Raw genomic sequence first — 9,974 nt, forward strand, 5'->3', positions numbered from 1 at the left:
TGTAGGTTATTAAACCCTTAGTAGTTTGCTTATTTCAGTAAGCTAGTAGCCTAATTATCCAGCTAGGTAACGAGATAGACTACGCAAGCTAGGTAGTAGCAGCAAAATTGCTGCGCCCTGCTTAGACGATGGTTCCAACGGCTAGCAAGATACTTAACATTAGCTATATTCCATCAAGAATTGTGGCATTTTCCTCCCTGGCGGCCGACTAAATCACTAGCCTATAATTTCTTATGATCTCATCCACTGTTGTTTCAACTAAGTTACATATTGCTAACATTATACGTTAAATAATTGCAGATCCGTTGTCTGTTTAATGGGTTTACCTCCCCCACCCACCCAATGTATGCATATTGTAGACTGCCTGGGAACAATGTCCCCCTTTGCGGTATTTCAACACTGACGACAGCGGCACTGTAGCTACGCTCAGCTCGTCCCTTTTCTCCCTTACCGGATTTGAAGAACGCCGATATGTCGGCCGCGTCCTTTGCCGTCTCCTCTGCTCCTTCCCCAGAGCTCATGGCTGGTATTCAGGTTGCAATCGAAAATCCCAGTAAACAGTTTTTTTCTTTTTATGTGTCAAGAACTCGAAGAAAATTATTCCCCTTGGCTGTATCGCGTATACTGTGACACACGCACAGACAGGATCACACCTCGATGCTAAGAGCAGCAGTAAACCTCCATCTTGGATAGTACAAATTAACAGCGCCGGCCGGCGGCTCTCCCGAGTGGAGCCGAAAAGGGAAGTCGGTGAAGAAGGGGGGAAGAGGGGGGGATCGGGGGTCTCCGGGAACCTCCGGAAACAGGAAAGCTATGGACTCTTACGGCTGTAAATTGTTAATGAGGGTATGCCACTGATGGGGGATGCAAACAGACACGATAAGCACCCATATATCCTACATTTTAGAGTAAACGTGTTTCTGTTTTGCAGGGGGGTAACGCGATAAATTCGCGTTACTCCTTCCAGAAACTCCAACGGTTACTTCTCTGATAGCTCAATGGGTGATCAAAGATCATTGCAATAACCTACCATTTCCCCGCAAAATCACTTTGTCTGACATGCTACAATGTGTCAACAGGAATGACAGGGGATGAAAAATTATAAATTCCCATTGGCTACCAGTGTACAAGCTTATGCAAGAATTAGAAGGAGTAAAAAAATAGCTAAGCATGGGAATATATCAGCTAGCCTACTCATTAGGTGGAAATGGGTTCAGGTAGCTCCAATTATTGTATTGTAAAATTATCAATAATTACGGACACATCAAGATATATCTAATTTGGGAAAAGCTTAAGTAATTCCATCACCAAAAGCTGTTTAAAAAAAAAAAAAAACAGTTTCAGCAGCCATTTTAAGGTCTTAAATGGGTGATTTAGGTATTCCTAAACTTTAAGATAAAATTGTCAGATAAAATCTCCCACTGAACAAATTATAGTGGCAACAGATTGGAACTCTGTAACAAGTTCTCGCTTTCACATAAAAAGCATTCAAATTCATGTCATAGTTTGCACAAAAGTGTTAATTCCCTCCCATATATCACATTTCAATACAAATTTAAATAATTTTCATTTGTTTTATTTTATCCTCCAGTCAACAAAATATTTATACAAACATTGAAAGTCCACAAAGGGGCTATGACTTTCCAAACCCTAATTAAATGTAGACAATATGTAGCCTACTATATGCTCATTTATGCAGCCAGATACAGTTCACCTAAATGATGCTAGAGGGATGAATTGCAAATTTTTTCCTACTGAAAGCCTACCCCATTGATTGAGAAAAAAGAAAAGACCAAAGAGAAAATTATTTTTTATACAGAAAATACATAAATTCATTCTTACTATTCAAAATGTTGTTTAACAGACACTGGAATTCAAATGGAATCAACAGTAAGAGATGTGATTTGTTTGCAGATTTGATTAATGACACATTTTCATCAGCATAAAGCCTAAAAGATAGATTTAACATTGCTATCTCTGAATCCAGTATTCAATAAACTAAACAAAACAAAAAAGCTTTGACAACAGTAAGACAATTGAGATGGTTTTATGTATTAGGCTCTATACAAAAAAGAAAGGCAAGCATAACTAAAAATGAATTTAGATGGACAATCGTTATGGGCATTTGCTGTTAATGACGTACTCCCCAAAGAAAGCTGCCAGATGATTTGGCACAATCCTGTTTAAATTATTTCACAAATGTGCAAAAAAAAAATAAAAAAAAATAAATTCAATTAGGAGATTTACGTGTTTGTCTTAGCAATTTGTTTTTACTGTTGTTGCTGCTGATTTTCTGTTGTTGTTATTGGTTGTTTGTTTTATTTCTGGGTTGGTGGTTCCTAAACATATATCATATAAATATGTATTTAACCTCAGTAAGCCTAACTCTAAGCTTCCTTTGTCATCTCTTGTCAAAGAAGCGACCCACGCAATGTTACCCTCTTGCCAAAAGAATAAAAGAAATGACACAATGCTACTACAAACTGTACTCATGCAACCAATATTCTCTTGACTTATTTATTGTGAGATGAGAATAAAGGTAGCAATCCTTGCCGGTATTTGTAAAAAGAAAAAGGGAATAAGCACATTAAAAAAAAAAATTCAGTAGTGATCTCAATGCAGTTATTTTAATGTAAAAATTGTTTATTGATAATGTATACTATGGTGCTCGTTACACCTACTGTACTGTGTAGCAGGCAGGCTCGAACTGAACATCTCATTATGGCAGACACTTACAGATGGAGTTTTTTGAACTTGCAGCCCATGTGAGGCATTACTGAAAACCACATTTAAAGCATCCAGAACTGAAGATTGTTTCCCGTGATAATTCTATAACATAGTGCTTTACATTATCAAATATTAAAACACCAAGCTCCCCAATCCTGACCTACAGCTGGTTTTATTGTTTAAAAACAAAATTTAACTGGCACCCAGCCTTGGGCTGCACATATCCAATTCCCACCTGAATTTGGAATGTCCAATTATCTGTGACCATGACTACATTCTTGCGTGAACCCTGTTGCTGATTCAGGAAAGTGCAGACATCCGTGGTTCTCCTCCGAAACACATAGTGTCACCAGCTGCTTTTCCCCCCACATCGCAGGCTACAATTATGCTTGGATAGAGCGGAGTGGGAGGAAAACCTTTCATGTGGCTTTAATCTGCGGTCCACGGGTACCTGATCGACCAGCGGGGGCCACAAGACAGTGATGAAACTCAGACCTCTAACCAACTGAACCCTCTCATACCCTGGGAAATGCAATCACCAGCTGCATGCTGCCCGATGGAGCTACCAGTCACAGCAGGCATTGTCACAGTCTGGATTAGATCCGAGACCGTAGGGCTCATCCATGCATCACAGCCTGGCAACTTAAGTGAATGAGCCACTCAGCAGTCCTCATCTGGCTTTGTCCTAACTTTATTGTTTTACTCTAAAATCCATAAAATTTTGTCATATTGCTGAAAAAAAGTCATCCAAATGACCTAATTGTATGATTGCTGTATTGCCAGTGTCAACAGCCCTGTCAATGCATTAATATCTTTACAAAAATACTACACGTTTATATGTAAGACTTCATTGTTTAATATTTGACAATAAAAAACACATCTTTAACATATGAGTACCATCTGGACCATAAGCTAATGCACAGACATTCTCCCACACACACACATATGCACATGCACAGACATTCTCCCACACACACACATATGCACATGCACAGACATCGTAGGGTCAAGTGTGGCAGCACAAGCAAGGGTTTTACAACAAAACACGGTGAGGAAATAATTATGTGATTTCATATTCTTATCTTTGCGGGAGAAAATGAACAAGATGATAGTAGTATCACTATGTTCATTTTTTTCATCTTATTTTATTAAAATAATTTTAAGTTTTTCAGAGCCTCTTCCTCCTGCAGGCCATTGGATTTCAAACAATTGTTTACTTATTTTTAGGCACTGTTTTGTCATGAAATACTCCCCCCTACAGGACCAAACTTTAAAAAACCACAATTTTAAATCTACTGAAAATATAGTTTAAGCTCTGTGCTGTATCTCGTTTTATTAACTGTGTAAATAAATAAATGCTGTACCTTGCACTAAAATAAATATACAGGTGGAATATTACTTTTCAGGTTTCTTACATGTGGTTTTCATCAATCCAGGATTAAGTTTAAAGTCTAACCTTTCATTTGCAGGTGAAATATACTTGAACCAATGTACATTCATACCATTGTATAGCCACAACCTATTTACATATCCATTGGCAGATAACAGCCAAGGCTGGTAAAAGAAATACTGTGCGGATATGTTGATGGTTTTTGTTTTCCAGAAAGAGGTATAAAATGCTCTCTCATAGATTAGGATTTCAGGAGGACGGAGTGTAGCACAGTGGGTAAGGAACTAGACTTGTAACCGAAAGGTCGCAGGTTCGATTCCCGGGTAGGACACTGCCGTTGTACCCTTGAGCAAGGTACTTAACCGAAATTGCTTCAGTATATATCAGCTGTATAAATGGATGCAATGTAAATGCTTGTAAGTTGTTAAGTCGCCTGATAAGAGCGTCTGCTAAATGCCTGTAATGTAATGTAATGTAATTTCAATTTCAATAAATTGCCGTACAACTGAAATTGCCGGGATTATTAACAAGTAGTTTTATAACCTGAAACAAATGACCCACGTTGGTTTAGTTCATGCTCCAGCATGTTTACTGAGGCAGTGCTTTGTAAAACATACACTGAAATGCATAACTGCTGCCTGGCACTGTGCTTTTGGGACATATTTGCCGTAAGTGTGCTAATAGTAATGATGGATGCTGGAGGGCATGGAAGCCAGTATTATCCAAGCGAGACTCCCGCTTCCATAAGCTATTAGCATAGGTTATCCGCTCAATGTGCCTGCACATGAAAGATTGCCTATGGATTAAACATAGCAGATGATGTCCCATGTATGCTGTTTTGGCCTCAGATTTATGCATTTGGACTTTTGCTTTGGTGTTGATAATATTTATGAAATCAAGGTTTGAAAAATTGAAAATACAATAGCAATACAATAGTAGTATATGCTGGTATGAATGAGACAGATAATTAACTGCTGATATCTGGCTACTTATATCTAATACTAAAAGATGCAAGCAGCTATTATTTTGGTAATAGAGTGCAAACCTAGGTTTAATTTAATTTATATTTGTGGAAGTGTGTTCATATTTTTCTAAATAAACTCTTGAAAAACTTCACAATTGTCACAATACAATGGTCATGAATAATATTATGAATGTATAACTGTTATTTATAATAATATACTAAATGATATCAATACCACCACCATCAATAATAATAATAATAATAATAATAATAATAATAATAATAATAATAATAATAATAATAATAATAATAATACCTCTTTAAATAAATATATATAAATGTACATAAAACTGCATAGTATTTTTTCTATGCAAATCTAATTCTAGTTTGTCACAGGTTTTATTTCTTTATTTATTATCATATCAGTATTTTTACTGTGATTACCTCTCTTTGCTGGAGGCTGCTGTAAAAGTTGCTCCCTCTTATGACATTGAAATTATAGCCAACTACATAGATCACTTATGACTGTTAATTTCAATGCTGAAGCCATTTTGTCTGCAGGCATACACTGAGTACAAAATTAACTAAGGCAACCCTTATAATATATTAGCACTTTAACAGGAAATCATAAATTGGTATGGTATAAATGCTCATTTAACCTTTTAATGTAATGGATTCATTAAGCAGATTCCATTGATGCCTCTCCTGACCTTTTGAACCATACGAGTCCTATGCTTGTAAATCAGTGTTGATGTCATGGCATTCTCTCATCCACAAGCTTCCCATCATGTCACCTCCACATTTGCTTTAAATGCCCTTCTTAACTGGCTAATTGAGTTTTTTAAAGTGGACTGTGGGTGTGTGTAAATGCCTCTGAGAAAATCAATAGCGATGTACCACCAAACAAACAATTATCCCTCTCTGAATTAGCCACCAGATGGCTTCCCTTGTGAGAATACAGTCATTCCAACACCTACCTGCAGCATGTTAGAACCAGCATATGCCTGCTTTTATTCCCATGATAAAGTGTTGCCTCCTCTGCAGAAATCCTCAAAATGGAACCTCTCTTGCATTTTAGCATTTGGATTCACTCAGAGAAATCATATCTGAAAATGAAACGACACGGTCTTTTAAAAATATACGTAATGGCAAAATTCATCTTAGGTACTACTGTGAGGTTAATTTTAGCTGAGCCTTTGTTATGAAAATATGGCTGCCATGCATTGTTGTTTAGACAGAAAAATGTTCTAGATGATAATTAGTTCATCTATAAGTTAAATAATGTAGCTCAGTACATACTTCCACTATTTTGAACTCTGTATATGTTACAGTTTCGAAAATAACAAGTAATTACATGCACATTCTTTATTGTATAATTATAGAAAATGAGCACAAATTAGCTTTTAGGCTTTGATCATAACCCATGTACTCATATATTGTGCAAGAGAATGTATGTACTTTAATAGACCTGCATATACTGTACATACAAACAAGAGAACAAGGTGAAAATGCAACATGAAATCACATAAGCGCTGTACTATATCAGTCAAATATCTAAATTCCACAGTCGCCTAATCAGCCTGGAAGTCTCTCCAGCTGATGGATTTTGTGGCAAGACATTGTCATGCAATGCTTGCTTTGCTGATGTGTCAAACAGGTCTAGATACTTGTGTTCAGCAGGATAGATTTAATTCTTTATTCATAGCAACAGGAGAATCCAGACGTGAGCACAAGCGAGCAGGTCCAAGACACAATAAGCTTTACAAGTGTCCATGGGTCAAAATGTTGGACATACTTCCTGTTTTCACATATGAACTGGATTACAGATATTAATAGCAAGAAAAAGTGTTGTTCCGCTCAGGCAACACACTGAAGTGAGTTGCACTGTAGGTGTGTAGAGCTGATAATATAGAAAAAAAAAGGAAATGCTAACTCCATTGTACGCTACAAAAAATGCATCGGTCGGACTGTAAAAACACTGATTTATTACTGATCATGTTCTGCCAACAGAAAGGTCTACAAAAGAGAAAAAAGCATTTGATCCTTTTTTAAACGTTATTGTTTTGCAGTGTTCTTTCTGCACTTTAGCACTTTTTTCTTTTGTACTCATCTGTGTTGGCAGTATGTGAGTTGTAATAAATCAGGACCTTTACGGGTCAGACAAACACATGTTTTAATATTATTATTATTATTATTCTTTTGCTGTGTGTGGTTAGCATTCTCTTTTCTCCTTACAAATATCAATAAAAATATAAATAATCAAATATTCACATTCATTTCTGTCAAAATTTATTTTTAAAATTTGCCAGGTAAGTGGAAGCTATGCAAATTTCCCTGGGTGCCTCCTGCTAATGAATAATATAATTTTATATAATGTGAAAATTTGTAAAGTACAGATTCATTCCTGCATGCTGATTCTTTAACACATTGAAGACATTTTGTCATACAAGCTTGTAGAAATATTGTGGAAGGAGTCCCAGCATTATCATACCACAGGGTGGCAATATTCCTCCATACAAACCCATCCTCTGCTAAGTGAATGTAACATACTGTTGCTGTGAATGACCCACAGAAAATCCATAGCTCTGAAGACAAAGCACTAAGATAAAGGTATAAATTTAAACAATTAAAATTTGCAGTGTATGGGAATTTTAATTTCATTTTATTTAAATATTAAAAGGCAAATCTAATATGTTTTGACATCAGCACCTTGATAAAATCATCAATAAAAATACAGTTTGTGAACAAGCAGCATGTGCACTCATCTTACATTTAACTATTGTATGTTTTTTTCTATAAATATGTCCAAATGTCTGGATATAATTATGTTTCTCTTTCTATTTTTTTCAAACTCTGTGTTTTGGGAATAATATGTACTGTACATATTGAATTATATATTCATGAATTGTTGTATTTCATATATTAAGAATAGATCAGTCTTGATCAGGAAAGCCTGTGCTTGGTTGATTCTTTTCATGCTCTCTCTTTGTGCAGTGACAAATGAATTAAGTACAATAAAAAGCATGTTGCCACATCACCCATATTCCATCCATATTTTCAAACTTCATCTTTTGAAAAATGCAGCAATACACTATTATGCAACTGTTTTCAAAACAACAGCATGTGTTTTTAGATCATGCCTGTTGTCATCTCTTTGGTTGACGTGATAAAATATTATATAATTATTTCACTGATAAGCAGTGCATGCTAAAGGAAATGCAAGCGACAAATTCATCTCAGAACTGACCCCAAAGCTAAACTGTTATGAGGGTATAACTGTGTTTGGGAGCACCAATATTCTGGATACAGACTTAGAAGTCACTTTGTTTCAAGAATGGGCTGGAGGTTATCTGTATTCCTTTATATTTATAAAGGGAATCAAGCAAGAAATAGAAAGTGGTGCCCAGAATAAAGACAGAGCCAGACTTTTGTGGGCTGGATCACCCAAACAGAGCACTGACAGTACTGTAGATCTAAGGTCCCACGGGGTAAGTCTACTTCTGGTGAAAAAATCCACTCAGCATCACTAAGCAGTGGCACTCTATTGTTGAACACTTCAGTAAAACTTCACAGAGCTGACTCCCTCAGAAAGATAGTCAAAGCGGGTGTCAGTGCCCACTTGTGAATTAAACTGAGGTAAATTGCATTAACAGCTTCTATCATGAAGTATGCCCGAGCTGATATTTATCAGGCAGTCCTTACAGCTCATGCATAAGTTTCTTAGATGGGATTTTTTAGGCCCTTTAAGGGCTATTGTTCAGTTGTAAGTGGATCATGTTTCTTACATGCAGGGAGCTGATGAACATTGTGTTGATTCAAAGTCATAGTGATAAGGTCCTTGGTTTGTAGCCCTCCTGTTTTAATTACCACAGCCATTTTATTTGAGGCATGTCCACCTTATTTTCTAAACCTGATTTAGAAATGGCAGGCTTATCTATTTTTGGTTACCAAGTACATCCATTGGTTTTTCCGTTGTTTTGTTTTCTATTTCAAACTCAAATTGCTAATACACACTTAAACTTCAGCACTAAACACTCTCCGTGTAGGTTACACATGAATTGCTTTAAAGGTGGATTTAAAAGCCTATCTAGACTCCTTGTCACCAAGATTTCTGGCAGCCACAAAAACAAAATTCAATTTGATGACAACATCAGTGAGAATCAAGTTGCATTCTGCACCTGGGGTCTGGAACAGTGGTTGGGTAGCAAAGCCAGACTGAAAAACAAAAAAAATCAGCACCTGTAGGGGAGGGGTGTCTTATTGACGGGTTTTGTAACCATGGAAAAAATGCAGTCTCTGTGGTTACCAAACACACGGAGCTGCAGGGGAAGGTTGCATGTTGTTACAGTTAGAAGCAGACAGACGTGGTCAGTGTCTGTGACCGCCCCGTAATTCAGTTTGTCACAGTCTGTCAGACTGGAACACCACTGCTTGGTGAAAGGCCAAAGGCTTTTAATTCCCATCTAGAAGTTAACCAGATATCAATATCATGCTTTCAAATGTCAAGCTAACACATTAATTTCTCCACGCTTTCAAATGAGAAGAGCTGGAACAAATGAAAACATGCTGGCACGACAAGTCTCTCTCTCTCTCTCTCTCTCTCTCTTCCTCTCCCTTGATTCTCTTCCCCTCCCTCTCTTCTCTCTGGCAGGTGAATCTGGTCGTCAGCCAAGCCCATCCTGGTGGCTGCCCGGGAGGTATGGTGGGATAGCTGGCACTACGGGCATTGCCTGGGCAGAGTGTTGATGCTGGGCAATGTTTTGCTGAATACCACATCACTATATCACAAAAATATTCTGTTGCAGATAAGGAATCATTTGGATGGACTGATAGCATTATCAGCTTTGGATCGCTGACTACGAAATGACTTCCTCCCATAGTTAGGATAGCAGA

The 9,974-nt window shown here is 37.1% G+C and overlaps 1 protein-coding gene across 3 annotated transcripts in view; it reads right to left on the reverse strand.

Annotated features, from left to right (window-relative positions):
* Positions 1–950, reverse strand: part of trioa (trio Rho guanine nucleotide exchange factor a) — a 125,039-nt gene extending 124,089 nt beyond the window's left edge. The window contains exon 1 of one of the 3 annotated variants that reach the window (XM_064347777.1): positions 452–944. In XM_064347777.1, the coding sequence (XP_064203847.1) occupies positions 452–521 (70 nt within the window). In that variant the 5' untranslated portion in view covers positions 522–944. Of the gene's footprint in view, positions 1–451 lie in introns of all 3 variants that reach the window. The other 2 variants (XM_064347779.1, XM_064347780.1) reach the window with 2 other exon arrangements.
* Positions 951–9,974: the final 9,024 nt, after the last annotated feature.

The sequence above is a fragment of the Anguilla rostrata genome, chromosome 8 (assembly GCF_018555375.3).
Source record: "Anguilla rostrata isolate EN2019 chromosome 8, ASM1855537v3, whole genome shotgun sequence".
Taxonomy (NCBI): Eukaryota; Metazoa; Chordata; class Actinopteri; order Anguilliformes; family Anguillidae; genus Anguilla; species Anguilla rostrata.